Below are 21,030 nucleotides of genomic sequence, written 5' to 3'. Positions count from 1 at the left end.
GCCCTGCATTGACGGTTCACATCGCTGTAGCCAGGCGGCTGATATCTGCACAGCCCTTATTATACGGTACATTTAGACTCAGTGTCAAGACACCATCTGGGTAAAAAAACAACAACAACACAACGCTCCGAACTAATTTAGTGTAGGAGAGAGATGGAGAGCAGAGGCACGGAGCGATGTGCTCCAGGTGTAGCCTCTGCCTCTGGCTCGACCAGCTGATGTGGCCACAGAGAAAGTGATGAAGGTGGACAATCGTCAGAGTGTGCTTCTAACCAGCCAACACCTCTCAAGGGCTGTGTCGTCGATAGTAGCCGCCTGGGTAACGTTACAACGATTTGACAGCCGATGAGAGCTAGCGCATTTAGCTAGCCCATCTTGGAAATGATTAGATAAAGTGTCACATCTCCAGAGCACAAAACCTCTAAATGTTCACAAGTGCAGCACTGAACATTAACTCCAGCCAAACGGAGAATAATCGAATGATTTTCATGTTCAGAATAATGCCGATTCAGGATATTATCATGCTCCGTAACACAAACGCTTGACCCATTTGACACACAAGATGGCGCCGTAAGGAGTTGCGGGAGAAATGTGACGTCATCGTAAATCTATCTATTGAAGGCCGGCGACTGAAGATTTTTTTTACTTGCTTTTGCTAGTCAGAAGCAAACCAGAGTAATAGTAGCCTAATACATTTGTTCACAGACGTGGGAAATTCCTAGGCCCCGTAGGAACTTTTAACTGGAACGCCACCAAAAAGTATACATTTGCGACTGGGAAACTCGACTTCAGAATCCAATATGGCTTTTCAGAGGATCAGCTGTAGTGAAACCCAAGTAATGTGTTGTTTATTAGCATTTCTGTTAGTTTTTTTCTCAATAAACTCAGTGGTCCACACAGTATACTATCCAACATATTTGTGAACATGATTCTTCTGCATTATCTTTAAGAAATACCGCTTTTTATGTGTTTGCATTTCGAAAGAGTAAGCACAACAACGTTTTGCCTGAACAAGTCCATCTTAGTTTTCTGACTTGTTTACTGGAACGCGGTCAACTCAAGTGAGACATCATTCCCAGCTACGACATCCCTCTTAAATAGAACTAATGTTTCCTTATATGGAATAAGTATTGGCCGCCTATATTTTTTTTCCCTCCTTTTCGGAGTAGCCTAGCAGATGTGGACTAAAAGCCATAAAAAAAAAACATTTTTCTTGTGCTTGTGGAGCCTTTTATATATTTATAGTATACTTTTTTCCTTTTACCTTTGTATTTATCCTGATATCTTTCCTCTTCTGCAAGCATGACCTCTCACAATCCACACTTCGGACAAAGTCTGCAATGAAACAAACAGTGTTCTGCTTTGTCAATATGATCTGTGAACTGCCAGACTATCCATTAATCCAGAAACATTCTCTCCAGGACATTTTGTCGATACATTCACTGCTTATTGAATTATTCAGAATCACTTTATTTTCACATATTTTTAAATATTAAAGAAGTTTAGATAATAGTGTGCTACCACAGAATTGTAGCAGATTTTACTTGCTGCAATCAAGTAGGTAAACTGAAGATAAAACTTTTGAAATACATAAATAAGTGGTTTGACTTTTGTCTGTTGCACAGATCCTCACATGCATACACCTGTTCAACCCCTCACACATACTTGTACATTAACACAGACAGACACACACCCACACTCACAGGACACTGACCTTATACACTGTGAGACTCAGTATGTAGTGTGTCACTCCTCCAGAGACCAACGGCCAGCATGAATCTCAAGCTGTGGCTGCTTCTCCTCTTTTTATTTGCTGTCATTATCCCTGCACAGGTGTGTATGAACAATTAAATATTGATATATCATAGATTCATTACCTTACAATACGATAACTGTCAACACCAGACTTGTGTTAATCTTAACCTGTAAACAGTCACCTCCTTTTTGAGCATAGATCTAAACTTAAATGGCTGTAATTCATGAATGCTTTGTAATACAGAACTACGGTTGTTCTCTTCTTAAAGAAGACACTTTTTTATTGCAGAAGTGAAAGCAGCGTCAAAAAATGAATGTGTAAAAAAAAGTTTTAGAAGTTTAAGTTTACTTTAAAGCAAATGTACTGAACTAATCTTTTATATAATAATATTAATTTTATATATATATATATATATATATATATAGCCATAATATGTCTAACCAAGTTTTGTTCCAAATTTGAAGGTGATATCACACAAAAGTCACTCGAATGATGCCTAATTTATGATGATTAATAAAGTATAATGCTACCGGAACACTGACAGTTAACAAGCGGAAATGTAGTCCCGGCCGTTTTCAGCGCTACACTCATTGTGTTCTGTCCTCCGGTTTGTCAAGTCAAGGTTTGTATTTCCACAACATGAAAGTAAGATCGCACGAATTAATTAATGAACCGCTCATTTTAAAATCATCCCTATCATCGTCTACTGACATTCGTTATGACATCCGCTTCAAACATTACAATGCTCATGACAACTTTCGTTAACTCTACAACAAGTGAATCCCCTTCACCAGCTAATTACTCTTCATCAGCAATACAAAATTCTAAAGATGGCGGCGCACTTGTTTCTCTGGCGCATAAGGTCTTTATGACAGCTTTTTCATCTGAATGAAAATTAAGTGATGATATATTATGTTTGGTTTTGTACTTGGTCAAACCTTTGCCTAAACAGTAACCATGTTTTTATTTATATTCTCTAATATTTGAATACCAAATATGAATCACATTTAGCTGATCTTGATAAAAGAATGCATTTTCTGAGAAAGGTTCTCACCTCTCATTAGTTGAAGAATAAGAAACATGAAGAACATGATAAGCATGCTGAACGTAAACATGGGCACCATGAAAAAAATGGGAGGCCTGGACCTGGACATGGACATGCTGGTAAACATTCTGGAAAGAGAGGCAAAGGAAGATTGGAGTGTAAGTAGTCAGCTTTTGGGTTGAAATACAATACATATGCACATAAATCTTTGCAAATGTTCTAAATGCAACTTATGATATCAGTCCTGAAGACTGAGTTTGACACCTCAGACGACTCTGATGATGATGACGATGCCAACGATTGGTTGTTTGAGCTTCAGAGCCTCACAGGTATGATTCATTAAACAAATTTCTTCCTCGTATTGTTTGTACTGCTGTTCAAAAGTTAGTACTTTTATTAAGCAAGGACGCATTCAATTGATCAAAATTTACAGTAGAGACATTTATAATGTCACAAAAGATTTCTATTTCGAATAAATGCTGTTATTTAGAACTTTCTATATATCAAACTGTCCTGAAAATAAGAAAATAAAAAAAATTATTAAGAGCACAGTTGTTTTCAACATTGATAATAATAAGAAATGTTTCTTAAAGCACCAAATCAGCAAATTAGAATGATTTCTGAAGGATCATGTGACACTGAAGAGTAATGATGCTGAAAATTCAGCTTTGCCATCACAGGAATAAATTACAAAATATTAAAATAGAAAAGTAATTTAAAAAAAAATCACAATATTACATATCACATACAAACCAAAATATAATGTTAGAAATGTTATAACAAACTGAAATCACCTAAACTGTGATCAAATAAATTTTTCCCCCTTGGGTAATTCAGGAAAATGCAGTCCAAATCCATGCCGGAATGGTGGGGTGTGTGAGGAAAAAAAAGATAAATTCAAATGTAAATGCCCCAAGCGGTTTGTAGGTAGAACGTGCCAAAGAGGTAAGAGCTCACTTCACACCACATGCAATATATAACATAATATACACTATATAACAATATGCTGCAATATATATGTACATATATAAAATAACCAATATATACAAATACCTTTTTTTAAAGTCATTATGAGAAGCTTTTGATGTTTGTTTTAGGGGCAAGGGTTTGTAAAAGAGGAAGATGTGGGACAGGACTGTGTCTTCTCACCTCATCTCCTCCCTACTATGAGTGCAAGTGTTTTCCACCATTTGCACCTCCAAACTGCCAAATACGTAAGACTTAGGGCACTGAACTCATGCTGCACTAAGCCAGAGTTACTCAACAAACAGACTTTAGCATTTCAGATTTGGTTTTAGAATGGTCAGACAAAAAAGTTGTAGTACTAAATCATATTTCTTAAAAATCTGGATGTATACTTGTCGATTTATGATTTATTTATTTTTGTCTAGCCATTCCATGTACACCAAACCCATGTCAGAATAATGGCAGATGTGTTCCTGAAGAGGGTGATTTTGAATGCATCTGCCCAGATGGATTCAGTGGACATTACTGTCAAGTCGGTGAGTATATATTCTGCCATAACGTTGCATTTCTCTCTTTAGAATAGTTTCTGAGTCTAAAAGATTCTGAATTAATGACATATGACATGTTTTAGAAATGTAATGCAATATAATTAAAAACACAACTATTTTGGTGTTTCAAACATAAATAATTATAGGAAATATTAAATGTTGGAAAAAGGTATTTGATGAGCATTTTATTATATATATATATATATATATATAGTTATAAATAGTTTGTCTGTTTATTATTTTAGTTTTTGTCATTACGCACTCTTAATCTTATAAATCTTATATTGGTCAATAACAAAAAAAAAAAGAAGATCTTTAAGACACAAATTGCACATTTAAAAATGTGCCAATTTCTTAGAAAAAACATTTTTGTAAACATGTTAGTTTCAACGTACTCTGACAAAAAATTAAAAAACACATTATTTGACACCTTGAATATGAGTTTGCACAATTATTATTGTAAAACGTAAGTTTTCAAACTTATTTTTCAAGGTAAAAAACGTATTATTATCTTTTAAATCACGAATGGCAGTTTTCTTGAGTTTATACTATGTGACACATGAATCTGAACCAAGACTTACTTTGGCACATTGTTATAAGGAACGGTCTTTTCTGTGATATCATTTCCTGTTTTATGGTTTATTACAACATGACAACAACATGAACACACAACTATAGTGTGCTGTTACTATCCTCAGACCCGAAAGACTGCTATGAGGGGGATGGACAGTCATACAGAGGAAAGGTGTCAGAGACTGAAGAGGGGGACGAATGTCTCGACTGGAACTCTGAGTTCATTCTGGATAAAGGATTGTTTCCTTCAACTTTATTTGCATCTAGTGAAGGCCTGGGACAGCATAACTTCTGCAGGTTAAAAACACATGGGGACCAAAAGCCAGAGATTTACATATTTAACTAATGACCTATAAATAGTGCATTCATTTTATGCGAAAACCTTTTTTGGTTTACATTTTTCAAAATCAGAAAACTTTGTCTATTCACAGGTTTAAATTATTTGACAACTTTTTATTTTCAGCGTGGTCTTAGACTTTTTGATTTCATTTCATGTCCACACACGTCAAAAACACACCTACTGTACACATCTGGGCTAGATCAGCAACAGACTTGTAATCATAGTACTCTCAAATGCAAATCCTACATCCCTCTGTATCATAGAAACCCTGATGGAGATAAGAAACCATGGTGCTTTATAAAGAAGGACAAGAAACTTCGATGGGATCATTGTTCTGTCAGAAAATGTCCCACACCTGGTAAGACTGATAATAAAGTCACAGTGTGGTTTATAATCTGATGTTTTTCCATCATGAGCTCCAACTCAATAACACTAACATACAGCAGCTATATGGCCTTCAGAGTCACTTGAATTAATAAATCGATAGTCTTATCTTTGAACCCTATCTGACCCAGCAGACTTAACATCTCTAAATCTGCATCAACATTTTCCCACTTAAGTTTTGCCACTAATTCAGCTATTACTCATATGTTGTACTTTTTTCCATAGCAACAACTACCAACAAAATGGTGACCACCACCCCTTCTAAAGCTCAACCCACCACAGCTGCATTCATAGGGAGTATTAAACCAGTAACTACTCTCCCACCAACCATACCAGCTAAGACAGGTAAGACTTCCTCATCGTTAGCCACGCGCCATGTCTAAGTAAGACTGATGACAAAGCTGTATCATAGTGATTAGTTGTGTTCTTGAGGCTTTGAATCAAGAATATAATATAGTATAAAATACGTTTTTTTTGTTTTTTTTTCTGAGTGACGTTCCAAGAGTACTGATACAGTCAAACAGCATTGTGTCTTTTCAGTTTCCACTGTATTCGTGAAAGAGATTTTTCAGATTTTTTATTCATAAAAAAACAAAACATTATTCATTAAACCAATTTGATCATAACACTGTCACATTAGCAACATCCCTGTGATTATTTAATGAGAGTTGTACATTGAAAGGAAAATACTGATCTTCTAGCTATTTAAGCTTATTATTAATAATAATAATAATAATAATGTGATTTGCAACATCCTAGGAACCATAGCATGCCTTAAAGGGATTGTTCACCCAAACAATTTTAAAAAAGGGCATTTACTCACCCTCCAGTTGTTTCAAACCTGTATGAATTTCTTTCTGTTGAACACAAAAGAAGACATTTTGAAGAATGTCGGTCACCAAACAGTTGATGGGCCCAATTGACTTCCATACAATGGAAGTTAATGGGGCCCTGGGCCTGTTTGGTTACCCATATTCTTCAAAATATCTTCTTTTGTGTTCAGCAGAAGAAAGAAATTAATACAGGTTTGGAACAACTTTAGGGTGAGTAAATGATGACAGAATTTTCATTTTTGGGTGAACTATCCCTTTAACAACGGTCAGTAGTAGTGATGGATTGAGCACAGCTCAGAAGTGACTTTCAATTTCAAACCAAGCATTTTGTGGCAAATTGACATGACCAATTTGAACATGAGAGAACTCTGTATGGGGAACTTCTTCGCCCTTACACTCAAAACTCCCAATCACGCAGATTCCTATTTAAATATTGGCCACACAATTTCCGTGAACGCACCTTCATTTGGAAACAAAACACCGCTGCTGTGTGTGTTGCCCAGAGACTCGCGGATGTTGATTCTGCTGTGGATTTGTTTGGAACTATTTTTGTGGCGGAGTGTTTACTTTACTGTTTTATAGTAGCAATATCACACTCTGAATCGATACAAATCCTTTCCAAAAATGTCACCTACCAGATGCCAGCATAACCCCAGAGAGCACCAGTTCAGCCCAAAAAATTACCACTGCTGCCCCACCAGTCACACCAACTAAGAATGCTACTTTACCAGAGAGTTTTCTTACCTGTGGTAAACCGGAGCCGAAAAAACAACTAAACCGGATTTATGGGGGTCTTAAAGCTGTTCCTGGAGCCCATCCATGGCAAGTATCAGTGCAGATCAAACCTAAAGGATCCGTCCAAGGCTACAGACACATCTGTGGAGGCACCCTTATCAAGCCTTGTTGGGTGCTGACTGCAGCCCACTGTGTGTAAGTATGGTCTTTAGTATAATATTAAAGTACATAATTCACCCAACGACCACAGAAAAATGGTGACAAGACATATTAAGGTATCAAACAGACTAGCCTAATGGTTAGATCTGAACGGTTTTGAATCTGCCAAGCAATCACCTTTGCGCACCTGACATGTGTTGCTTTGAATGTGTGCAAAATGACAAGGTAATACAAACTTTAAACAAGGTAATTTGTCTGCTGTCTGGTTTGCTTTTTCGGTGGTATGTGTGCTTTTCTCCAAATCACATATTGGGTGAGTGTTAGTTGGACAGCATTGTGTAAACGTAACATCATGTTATTTTTGCCCCATCCTTGCTTTTTCAATCCATGATAACTGTTAACTGCTTTAGTTCATATTTCACTGCATTTAATTAACAGTTATCATTATGAATTATTGTCTTACTGTCATCCTAAATCAATGAATCAATACATTTTACTTCTAATGTGGAGAAATATTTACACTTGCAATACAAGAAGTCTGAAATGTAATTTTTCTGCATTATTTCATGCTTCTTTTTTTGTTGTTATTCTGAACCATGGCTTAGTTTTATTTCCTTTTTTTGTGTATACAGTGATAAAAAGCAGGATTACAGTGTTGTATTGGGAGGATTAAATCTTGTACAAAAGGAGCCAACAGACCAGACTGTGCTGGTGGAGGACGCTATCATCCATGAGAAATACAGGGAAACTCCTGATGTCGTCTACAATGATATTGGTGTGTATTGTAGACATTTATATGCACAAATAAACAGGGTCTTAACTCTTTGACCGTCAGTGTTTTTGTTTTGTTTTAAGTTGCCAGCTAGCATTTTTGATCTTTTTCACAAAACTTTCATGGCTCCCAGAATATTTAGTTATATGAATATCTAAACATCACATAAATCAAAATAAAGAACTGAGCCCCTGTTTTTAAACAAAAAAATCAATTTTATTCTAGCTTCATGCATTCTTTCATTGTATTATATCATAATTTGAATGTAGGCTAAGTTTAATTTAAAATAATAATTTTAAAAAAGCAACATTTTGAACAAAAAAGGGTAGAAACTCGTGTTTTTGTTAAAGACACTCCTGGATCAGATTCAGAAAGATGATCGAAACATACAGTAGATGGAGTAGATTGAGTCCATCAACACCCCTTTATTGTACGAGTCTTTATTTAGGCAAAATTTCAAGAAAAACACATCAAGACAGGAAAACTAATAAAGATAAGTTATAAATACATAAATATCTTCAAAATAAAAGCCTTACAATAATACGAACTTCAAAACAAAAGACCTCAAAAAGTTAATATTGATATTGTTCACTTGAGTTATTAATATTGTTGCAATTCTAAGCAATTAATCTGGCTATTTGGAGATTAAAAATTATTTTGAAGGTCTATAGTGTTTTTATTTTCTTGTTTTTCTAATTTTCATTCTTTCCTGTGATGCAGCTCTTTTAAAACTGAAAGCTACTAATGGAGAATGTGCTAAGGAAACTCAGTTTGTGAAAGCTGCCTGCTTGCCCAGAGAAGCTTTTGCAGATGGAGTAGAATGCAGCATTTCAGGATGGGGAGCCACAGAGACGTGTACATCTCCATATGTCTATTTTTGAGTTTGTGTTGAAGGTTAATCAATGAAAAGACTAAATCTGTTCTCTCTCCCTTCCTGTCTGTAGCAGAGTATGGCACCATGCATTTGCTTGATGCACAGGTTTTGCTGATTTCTCAGGAGGCTTGTTCAAGCAATAAAGTATATTCAGCTTTGCTGGATGACGGCATGTTTTGTGCAGGCTATCTCAAGGGAGGAGTGGACTCCTGTCAGGTGGGTCATCATTTTAACTGTATAATGTGGTTTACAAATAATGAAAGGAGCTGGTGCTGCTGGAACCAGAATTACATTTTGAAACATGGAAAGAAAAGTAAAATTACTACAAAGTAATGATTTCGTTGTCAGATGTCAATACTATATCTCTTTCTGACAGGGTGACTCTGGTGGGCCTCTCACCTGCCAGAAGGATCAAATACACTATGTCTATGGTATAGTGAGCTGGGGAGACAGCTGTGGAGAGAAGAACAAGCCTGGTGTCTATACCAGAATCCTTAAATACTTGGACTGGATCAATGAAAAAACTGCTGGGAGCCAGAAGCGTGTCCATTAAAGATTAACCACAACGGATTTTTTGTCATGTACTCTGATCTACCAGTAGTGATTTGTACACATTTTTATTGTAGAGTTTTAGATGATTCTTTAGATGAATTAATAAAACCTTGTCTCTTCATGGGGATACATACTTAAAATACACAATATCAGACAGCTACTATTGAAATATCTTCCAGCTTTTGACCAATTTAATGTGTCCTTGCTGATATTCATTTCTAGTGTCCGTATAGCTTGCTAGCACCAACAAGAAGTGTTTCTTGCTTTGCTTGAATACTACCATTCAAAAGTTTGTGGTTTTTTTTAATACTTTTCAGAAAGGGTGCATTAAATTGATCAAAAGTGGCAATAAAGACATTTATGTTACAAAAAGATTTCTATCTTCTATCTAGATTCTAATAATATATCATGGCTTCTACCAAAATATTAAGCAGTACAACTGTTTTCCAAATTGATATTAATAATAAATGTTTCTTGAGCACCAAATCAGCTTATTAGAATAATTTCTGAAGGATCATGTGACACTGGAGACTGGAGTAATGATGCTGAAAATTCAGCTTTACCATCACAGAAATAAAATATATTAAAATATAACATAGTTATTTTAAACTGTAGTAATATTTCATATAATAGTTACTGTTTTTGTCAACTAAATAAGAATCTTTATTGCCATTGCACATCAAGTATACAATGAAATTGCAGTGCATCTTCTGTCTGTGCATAATAAATATATAAACATTAAAAAAGAGAAGTAAGCAATATATACATCATTTACACATCATATAGCGCACAAACACTTTATGAATTACAAGGCCCAAAGTACATCGTGTATACTGTATTAGGGGTTTGACAATACACTTAGCTCACAAAACGAGACGATACATGATATTTGGTTTGAGACGAGACAATATTTTAAAGAAACATTATATTTAAGAAATCTTAAATAATAATATATGACTGGAAAAATAATATTTTATTTGACGGAGAGTAAAAAATGCAAACCAATTCAGGTGAATTTAACTTATATGGTTCATAACTTATTGTAGTAGTTATTTTTTGTTCCTGGCGAGACATAAGAAATCTACACATAAAGTTGGTGTGAAATCAAACAAACGTGTGCAAGGGAGGCCTACTGGGTCTTCAAAATGCTAGGTATGAGTTTTTAAAGATGGTTAGGATTGACAGATCTTCATAGGTTTTGAGTTTGTCCCATGAAGATCATGTCCTGGACAAACAGCAAGGTGTAGCGAGTCTGTGAAAGCCCCAGCACAGAATGAGTACAGCGGTGTCATGCTATCCACCCCTAAAAATGTCACCAGACCTCCAGGAAAGCTGCAGAAGATCCCTATCCGATGAAAGCATGAGGAAATGGGCAAAGGATGAGCAATACCTCCATGCCAGGCAGTGTAGTCTCCATCAAAGTACTCCAGACACCAAGATTCAGCATGCCGGCCCAACCAGCAGTCCTCCTTTTGGCCTTTTCTTGGGATGGATTGGTAGGTAAGACCAAGTTCCCAGTAGATCTTTCCACTCACATCTATCTCCCAGTAATGGCGGCCAGAGTCCCAACACTGGACGCTCAAGACGTTAAGGGTGGTGTCAAAGCGGCCCTCATGCTCAGGGACATCCTGCCATTCATCTGTGAAAGTGGCACAATCCCCTTCAGATGAAATAATCAGCTTGGGATGGGCAGTGGAAGGGTCCAGGACCACTCCTGAGGAATCTGCAAAATGAAGAATGGTTTAAAACTAGACTCAGAAATATATGAGTTAAGGTTTAAATAGGTTTAAAATGTTGAACTAATGTAGGCCTACAGTAATTTGTTTGTCATTGAGCTAAATATATATATATATATATATATATATATATATATATATATATATATATATATATATATATATATATATATATATATATATAAAAAATTAACATTCATTTGGTGCAAGTCATTCCTGCAAAAGATCAACAATTTTATGGGTTATTGCACAATAACTCACAGCTCTTCAGCAACCTCTTGGCAATGGGGACCTGGGAGCGAATAAACAGTAGTAAATTGTTGGTGAGGCCCAGTAGCTGATCTGATTTTAGCTTGTCAAGTTTTATGAGACCAGGGTTTGTTTCTTGTAGCAATTCCAGCACCCTGCCAACAAAAGTGTATTCACATTATATCAGCACCATAGATAACACCTGCCCTTTATATAAAAGGTTGAGAGTTATTTAGATTAAGGTTAAGTCCTTTATATGACCTATGGATTGTCACAAATAACATATTATCCACAATAAGTCTGAGATAATGACCATGTTTATGTCAGTATCATTTTCAGGTTAAGTTTCAGATTCTGGTTAGACAGAATTCTATTATCTTCTAGAAATACTAGACATGTTCGTTCTTGCCATGTTACACTGAATTTTATCTAGTCTAATATCTTATACAATACAACCAAGAATTGCCTTTCGTTTGGCTATGCTACCATTTGAAAGAAGTCTCTTATGCTCACCAACTGCATTTATATGATTAAAAAATACAGTAACTACAGTAATATTGTGAAATATTATGACAATTAAAAATATATGTTTTCCTTTATTTTAAATGTAGCCTAAATTATTCATGTGATGGCAATGTGGCCAGTCTTCAATGTCACATGATCCTTCAGAAATCGTTCAAATATGCTAATTTGGTATACAATTAAAATAATAATAACATTAAAAATATTGTTCAGTTATGGAAAATAATGAGAGGAAGGTGTACAATTTAAATGACCCAAAACTCAAATTAATACAGGCATACTTCATTCCAGATGTCTTGTTCTTAGAATTTTAGAAAGCAATATTGTCTGGAATATTGCCTTAGTGTGTTTACATAATACTTGTATAATCAGAATATGACTAATTTCTGAATGGTATCAGAATATTCTTGTGCATGTAAACTCATTCAATGAGCCCATCCAGCTATAGAATGAAAACTTTAATTCAAGAGAATAAGTTTTTTTTTTTCTTCAGGATGCTAAGCAGTGTTTCATTAACCCTTTCACGCATAGTGGTCACTACAGTGGACAGCTATTAAAAATGCATTTTCTTGAATTTGCACGGGTTTTTATGGCAAAGTTGCACATCAATCTCTTCATTGGACCCTTGTGCATCATCCTATAAATTGCAATCAAGTGGCAAGCCTTTGTATTTCGATTTTTTCCCCCTCCAAATCAAGATGGCCAAGGGTCAGTCAGACATGCCAAGTTGCTTCAGAATATCCACCCATTCCTTCTAATCTAGGAGACTCTTGTAGGTAAAAAAAATATTGCAGCATCAAGCAATATCTAATGAGTCATATCACAGTAAAATTTTCCAAGTTTTTATTTTAGATTGAGAGAAAACTCTGATTAATCACATGTCCACTGTAGTGGACGTCATGCATCAACTGCTATATTTCAGCTACAATTCATAATTATAATGTGAATATTGTTTTTGAAATTTAAAACTTAAAAACTTAATCTGCAGTGACTTTTTTACTGTAAATAAATGTACTTGTATTATTAGAATGTAATTTTCATTGACATTGAAAAAAGTCATGTGATTACATATGTATGACACTTGTAATGCATTACTTTATTTGTTAGATCAAAAAGTAATCTGATTTCATAATGCACGTTATTGTAATGTGTTTTTTTACTCATAACATCAAAATTAATCTGATTACGTAATGCATGTTACTTGTAATGTGTTTCTTTACTCATAACATCAAAAAGTAATCTGATTACGTAATGCATGTTACTTGTAATGCGTTTCCTTACTCATAACATCAAAAAGTAATCTGATTATGTAATATGCGTTATTGTAATGCGTTTCTTGACTCATAACATCACAAAGTAATCTGATTACGTAATGCATGTTACTTGTAATGCGTTTCTTTACTTGTTACATCAAAAAGTAATCTGATTAGGTAATGCACATTACTTGTAGTTAATTACCTGTTAGATCAAAAAGTAATCTGATTAGGTAATGCATGTTACTTGTAACACATTACTTTACTTGTAACATCAAAAAAGTAATCTGAATGCGTTATGCATGTTAGTTGTAGTGCGTTACCCTCAACACTGATCATTTCAGATGAGATTAAAAAAACGTATCGCTAGGTTTTCTCAGAGGAGGGCTATGATAGAAATGTGCATGTCCATCTTGAACATAATCAGAATTATCAGCTAATAAGGGTAAATCTCCATACTCTGGTGCACTGGAGGGAGCATCTGAGTGGTTTCCACAGTTGTTCCTTGACAGGCTGTAGAAAATTCTGATGGAATCACGTCCTCATGTTCTGATATCAAAGATACGCGAAGTGCAACTTGTATGAAGCTGTATGAAGCCTTTGCAATATTTTGCATTTAGATTTTTTGTATATATTTTATAGTTTTCACATGATTTGATATAATTGTATTGATTAGTTCGTTAAATTCACATACTTTATGTGTTTGATTATTGTCTTATATTAAATCTAGTATATCTTAATTTTAAACCAAACGCATGCTGTCCACTCAAGTGGACATCTGAAGATCTCTTTGAAAAATTTGTAAAAAAATAAAATAAAAATCAATTCTTGTTTTTCATGCCCTAAGAGCAATAAAAACACATAGGAAAAAAATCCTGACTGAGGATATCATAATTCATGCATGAAAGGGTTAAAGAAGCACATTAAATAAACCTTTGCTTGAAATGGATGGTGTCAAACATGATCTCTACAACAATAAAGCCTTTGCAGATGAGTCATCTAGCATGCCTGACATGGTGACAATCTCTCTTAAGTATGGTTCTAAATATACATACCTGTCCTCATACATTGTGACCTATGAGAGAGAGAGAGAGAGAGAGGTAGAATTACAGTGAGAATGTATTATGTTGCAGGGATAGTAGTTTTCGCCATGTATTGTTGGTCATTTGAATTATTTTGCTGTTTAGTATGATATTGTCATACCCAGCTAACAAAATATATTTTCTAAGAATGTTTTGCTAACATTCCCATAACATTCCCCAAGTTATCTCTAAATGTTACCTGAAATATTCCCTTAAGTGTTTTAAAAACTATTTTATTGGTTATATGAACTTTCAGGGAACATTTAATTTTATAATTTTGAAAACATTTCGGGAACGTTAGTTTTCAATGAAAACATTTCTATGAACGTTCTACAACAAGTCATGGGCGTAGGTTTAGGGGGGGACGCTAGGTACTAGTCCCAATCAATATTTTGAGATGACAAATTTGTCCCCACCAATATTTAGCAAGCTCCTTTGAACTGCTATTTGGATCTTTGCGCTGCTATTTGGATCGATTCCAACGGCCAAAACAACGACAGTACAAGAAACGCCGTAATTTGATTGGCGGCGGTGTATCTGACAGGCTACACGCGCGGGCCGGGACTACTTTTGTGCTTGCACTGGCAGCGAGCGGGTGGTGTGTGTGTGTGTGTGCGCGCGCGCGCGTCGAAGACGCCGACGGTAAGTTACCAGGGCTGTCTCTCTGCCACATACAAAGGCCAGAGTAAAACATTTTAATATTCCGTTTTTTGCCACTTTTTGTACTTTGTAGATAGATCAGCTATGCCACCCAAGAAGAAGAAAGCTTTTTCATAAAGCAGATCGAGTGTAAGAAGGCAAAATAACTAGCCACACAAATAAACTAGCAGTAGTAGTGACTGACCAGGCTTTCAAATGCAGATTCTACTGTGGAAAATAGTATTGATTGGTGATAGTATGTGTTACCATGTTGTTACAGTTAAACCTAGCAGCAGCAATCTTTCAACTAAGGTTAAGAGTATTGATTAGGCTGTTCAGCACTGATAGACTCATAGAAGTCACGCTATCATGATAGAATGCTACGTTAGCAAGTCACTGAATGTTAATTAGCTGACCTTAACTTAGAATCTTGCAGTCAACATAAACAGTGGATCTGAGACATTTTTCATAATAATTTATGTTAATAAAACGTTTGGTTGTTCAGCATTACACAGTCTCAGGTTTTTATTTTTATTTTTTGAGAGTGCATTTTTGAGATTATACAGTTATACTAGCTCTTTAGGGACAGTATACAGGATGGTGTATTGGGGTCAGGATACAATATAATGAGATGAAGTAGATTCACTTCTGTATTGTGATATTCTGTATTGCCAACAGTCTGAAATCGCCATTAAAGCACTGTTTTACAACAAAATAATTCCAGGGGGAGGGGGGATGTCCCCACCAAAGCTGAGGCCAAACCTACGCCCTTGCAACAAGTAGATACATTTAAAAAAAAAAATTGACATACGTCCAACTAAAAGGTTTCAGAGAAATTACAAAGTATAAATACTTGTTTGGTCCCAACATTTTGAGAACATTATTAGACATTCTATTAACATTACTGGAAGACTGTTTGTTCATAACTTATGAAGTTAGTTACTTTCATAACCAGAACATTAGTTAAAGTTCTGAGAGCCTTTTAGCGGGGTATGATGACAGAGCCTACTATCCTGGCAGGTTAAGATAAAACAAAAAGAGTCAACAACAATGGATCTGTCCAACCAATTGCTTATAAAAAGGCTCACCCTGTCAGCAGGCTGTATGTCACTGTCCGCCATCCCTTCATTGAGCTGGACCTCAATGTCTTTGAGGAGGACATAGTTAGTCTCAATGAGGTTGTCTAGTGCTTGAACCGCAGCCATCTCCTCCATCTCCAGCAGGGACAGAGTGATCCTACAGTCCTCTTCCAGAACTCTCCGCATCTCTTCATACTTCTTCACTATATTCTCTCTCACTGCCGAGGACTTGGACTGAGAAAGATGAGCAAATGTTTTAGACAAGACTCAATTGAGTAATCCATAAAAACTACAAAATGTTCATTTGTATATAATTTTCCTAAATTCAAATATTGCAAATTTCCCTTTGCAATTAATACGACTCTTCAAACATATTTGATTAATTGTTTTTGAGAGTCTCTTATGAGAGTCTCTTTATTTCACAGTTTTGACTCACTTTGATTTCATTTTGCTTGCCATTCAGTTTCTTCAGTCTACATCCGATCACTTCCCTTTGCCTAATAAGAAGATCCTGGGTATTTTTTTGCATGTCTTGTTGAGAAAAGGAAAACAAAATACATGGGAATTCATGCAAACGTTGACATTTTAGGATAAAAAAGGTAAAAGAGAACAAACCTTACCTGACACTGCATGAGCTTTCATGTCACCGTGTTGGAGTTGTCAGACTGAGTGACGGCCCTTATGTTGCTTTCACAAATCCTTAGAGGGTAATTTGCAACTATGTAGATGTTCCAGCAGGAGAGATTTTAAGGAGCTCATGCTTCACTACTAGTGAAAGCAGATCACATGGGTGGGTCACAGAGACACGATCCTGCCAGAGATAAATGGCATTCACCTTGACTTGTTGCTGTGACGCATCTGTCACTATAGTGCTGCTTGCCACCTGTGACAGGACACTCACATACCACTTCCTCTCCAGGCCATTTTTAGAGGTGGTATTTAAAGAAGTGGATAGTGAGACATTGTCCCATGTGGATTCATTACAATCAGGCTTTGTAATAAAGTCTGTCTTTGCTCTCTACAATGTGTCTCTTAATGTGAAACTAAGTACAAGTGAATTCTGGGAAATGCAGGAATGAGAAGGTCAGTTAGACTGAGCCTTCATGCTGTAGCACGCAGGAGATCCTATGATTCAGAATAGTGACAAGAAATGAACAGAATGAGTTAGGTGGAACGCTGAACACAATTCACGAAAATCTTTAACTTTCAGCTCCAGCTCACAGATGAATCCACCAGATGGCAGCAGAGCATACACATGGCTGGACATTTTGGGAGAATCAGATAAACTGCTACTGGTTTACAAGATTTATGACAGAAAATGGTTCTGATGATTACAGTTTTTCTCAGTCGCTTTGGTGCATTTCTCACATCACTATTTACATTTGCACAACAGTTAATGCAGTTCTCAAAACAATTAGTACAAACTGCAAAAGCTAGTTGAAAACCTGCAAAAGCGTGTCACTTGCTCAAAATGGATAGCTCATTCCTCAAAAGCAAGTATTCATGTCAATGAAAGTGTCAGTGTCATCAAGATGAAAAGTTTATGAACAAGATAGTCAAATGGCTTTGTCATGTTTTCATTGTGACAGTTTACTCTGTAAATGTTTTCCAATGCAAAAAAGTCCGATCTTGGTGACACTACCTGAAAATGCTCAAGACAGCACTGTATACTATTTGCACAGCCATTTGAAAAATACAGTAAAGTTACACATTACTGTATTTAGTGAGGTAACAGTGAGTACAAGACACTGAATATGTATGTTTCACATTTTTACTGCATATGCTCTTTGCAATTCTAATTTGTTCACAGCATTGTGCAAAATAAAAAATACACCCTTATTTACAACAAACATAAACTCCCTTTGGGTAGAGCTGTGCACAACTGCAGTACATATTGGAACTGAACATTGGTTGCAACTAATGCTTCACACACCCCTTCTCATCAGTGAAAGCTGAGATTCACCTGAGAGAAATTGTTCAATTTAGGAGACATTTTCAGGAAAAAAAATATTTAAAAAAATGTGTAAAATTTGCTTGACAGATTTTGACAACTAGTTCAACATTTTTGTATGTAATGACTCAAGCAATGAAATGAGGACTATTAGTTTTATATGGAATGACTATTCAGCATTCACAAGTATAGTTAATTTTGACTGACATGACATAAGCAAATGATAATGTTATAAAACAGCAGAGAGTTGTATGAAAGCAATTGATGCATGTCCAAAAGCATTTGCAATTTGTTGGAAGGAATGAGAAACTGCTACTATGATGTGCACAAATGACTAAATGTTGTGGAGGTTGAACTAACTGTTGTGCAAATGTAAATAGTGATGTGAGAAATGCACCAAAGCGACTGAGAAAAACTGTAAAATGCTAAGGTTGTGGTTGATGACAGTGGTGACATCATTCATGATGCATAATGCCATTCTAACTACAAGTAACAGTGTATACAGTATAGTAGTTTACATTCTATTCTTAATAGTATCATTACTGTAAAAAGAAACAGTTTGTACAATAGTTTTCATTCCTTTCTCAGTAGTATCATTAGTTTGTACAAAAGTAGATGATAGATAGATAGATAGATAGATAGATAGATAGATAGATAGATAGTACATTTTAGTACATTAATTAAATAAATCACATACATTTATTTTCCTTATTTTGAATAGGATCGCCTTTTTGTATTGCTTCATATCCTCATCAATTTGGAAAATTGGGTCCAGGTATATCTCACTTGATATTAGTGCTCTAGATTTCATCAAGCGCTCAGATTTGTATCCGTCTAAAAGTGTGCAGACAGGCACATTTAAGAACAGCATTGTAGTATGTAATTCTAAAAACAATATTGTAGACTGGCAGCCAAAAAAAACACAAAAAAAAAACACATAGGGCCTACGTGAAATATTGCATGGAAACACGAGCACAAATAAAGCATGATCTGACTTATCTTCTGTGATCTTGCTTTGTCCTTGCCTTGCTCCCTGTGTAACAATAAAGCACAGTCAGCTTTACGTATGCTCTAATAAATGCAGGCCCAAGCACATTACTGGACTCAGAGGTGGATTGGGAAGACCACTGTGATCCATAATCCACCTTTCATCAGAATTTCCTGTGGAAATAAAGTCCCTTAATTTCTCCAATCTCCACCCTTAGACAGCAAAACCCTGACCCCTCTGTTACCTCCCCTCTGGTCCCTCTTTAAACCACTGCCTATTAGGCAGCTCAGATCAAATCCCTGCTGTTGGACTTTAATAAGAGAATATTTGCTCCTGTATTTTAACCTTGTTATCCAATATCCTGTTCCATTTTCCTCTGAGTGTATGCTATGGGCTGCTTTAATACAGAAAGGGTGCTTGACTTGAGGCCCACATGGAGAAAGAGGCTAAACTTTTCATGTTTTATATTTAAAGCATATAAATAGGTCAATAAAAACAAATCTGTATAAATAAATAATGAACTATGATCATCAGCTGATATAATCTGCTCCTTGAGTAGGAATAACTATTTATATAAGATCGTTGTGATGTAGTAATCACAAATCAAATGATGTACTATTTAAATTTTGAAAAATTTGAGCATTTACAAAGGTGATCTTGGTGATCAAGGACATGAAATGTTATACGAGTCCCTTTATCTGTAAACTGTAGCTGTGAACATCAACACAAGTGAGTGTGTTGCACTTGACACCTGTTTATGTTTGGCAGAGGACAGTTCATTAAATATGTACTGAGTGTGTAGTTGTACTGGGTGAGGTTAAGTGCTTTGTAAACCTCTCAGGATTGTATCAATAAAGAAAAGGTCCTTAACGTGTGTAATCACATACTGTTTTTTGACACCTATTCTTATTAATGTCACATCCACATTTGAAGCCTGGCTGAAATGTGTCGACAGCTGCTAAAACAACAGTGCTTTCAAGTTTAGGATTAGGCTGCAAAGTCAAAACAGGAGGTTTTCAAATGTAGACTTTTTCGAGATTAATAAAAGTACCTTTTAACAGCATTTTCAAACAACAAATGCCAAGTTAAAGTGCGCTATCTGATCGTTCAAAACGTCCAATTTTAGTTTTTTTCTTGGTTATGCAAACATTTAATTTAATATTTTTTGTAAACATTATGGGGGATGTTTGAATGTTCTTCTGAAACAAGCAGTAACATTTTTTTTTTTTTTACAGTTAGATGAATGTCTCCATGAACATTAATGTTTTTGAGAGCATTGAGAGCAGATGACTTTGATTGAACATTTTTATAAACATTACTGGAAGAATGTCTGTTCATAATGTTGAGAGAACCTTGCCAGAACATTACTCAAAGTTAAGAAAATACTAGCGTTTTTGTCAAAGACTACATCCAGATTGGATTCAGAACGATGATCAAAACATAAATGGAGTAGCTCGAGTCCATCAACACCCCAGAGCATCCCACAGTCCTATACCTCTTCCATTTGTAAAACAAAAACTCATAAAATTCCGAAAAACAATGAGATAACTAGTTATTCTACTTTTAAATGTGCGGGTGTGCGCTTGTTTTGGTCCGTTTGATCCTGTCCACTGCCAGTTTACCCAGAAATATTTAGACACCCCAGTTTGCAGAAAACTGTAGGCCTATATTTTAGCCATGGAAGCCAGCAAACGAACTGGGTCTGCAGATTCTACCTGAAAAGCATCGGCAATGAAATATTGCAAATGTATATATTAGCTGATTAAAATTGTCAACTGCGCTCGTTCATGGTATGTGTCCTCAATCTGGTGCCCGTGTGAGTGTCAAGTCTGAAGAGGAGGAGGGGAAACGACTCTCTCCAATATTTTGAAATTGGACTGCAGTACCTATTTCAACCACTAGCTGCCCATATTACATACTGCACCTTTAAGATGTGTTCGACTTGAAGCGGTGCTGTGCAGACCTATCGGTGTACGACATCAGAGTACCGCGAG

The 21,030-nt window shown here is 35.8% G+C and overlaps 2 protein-coding genes and 1 long non-coding RNA gene across 3 annotated transcripts in view; 2 read left to right on the top strand and 1 right to left on the bottom strand.

The window, feature by feature from the left end:
- The window catches only part of LOC309486745, a 387,401-nt gene that overhangs the window by 249,883 nt on the left and 116,488 nt on the right, over positions 1–21,030 (top strand). The window lies entirely within an intron of this gene.
- Positions 1,676–9,658, top strand: LOC309486721 (hyaluronan-binding protein 2). The gene is made up of 14 exons (XM_082154122.1): positions 1,676–1,833; positions 2,821–2,959; positions 3,044–3,130; positions 3,639–3,746; positions 3,899–4,015; positions 4,193–4,303; positions 5,014–5,185; positions 5,492–5,586; positions 5,838–5,957; positions 7,084–7,375; positions 7,972–8,114; positions 8,832–8,966; positions 9,056–9,201; positions 9,362–9,658. Exons 1-14 carry the CDS (start codon positions 1,774–1,776, stop codon positions 9,536–9,538), a joined length of 1,902 nt encoding a protein of 633 aa, XP_082010248.1. The 5' UTR covers positions 1,676–1,773; the 3' UTR covers positions 9,539–9,658.
- LOC309486731 (putative E3 ubiquitin-protein ligase TRIML1) lies at positions 9,799–16,831 on the bottom strand. Its single transcript, XM_082154151.1, has 6 exons — positions 16,718–16,831; positions 16,534–16,628; positions 16,107–16,331; positions 14,353–14,372; positions 11,535–11,677; positions 9,799–11,260 (listed from the first exon to the last, which is right to left on the bottom strand). The coding sequence occupies exons 1-6, from the start codon at positions 16,737–16,739 to the stop codon at positions 10,710–10,712; spliced, it is 1,056 nt and encodes a 351-aa protein (XP_082010277.1). The 5' UTR covers positions 16,740–16,831; the 3' UTR covers positions 9,799–10,709.

The sequence above is a fragment of the Leuciscus leuciscus genome (assembly GCF_965113295.1).
Source record: "Leuciscus leuciscus genome assembly, chromosome: 22".
NCBI lineage: Eukaryota > Metazoa > Chordata > Actinopteri > Cypriniformes > Leuciscidae > Leuciscus > Leuciscus leuciscus.
This window is presented reverse-complemented; position numbering and strand designations above follow the sequence as displayed.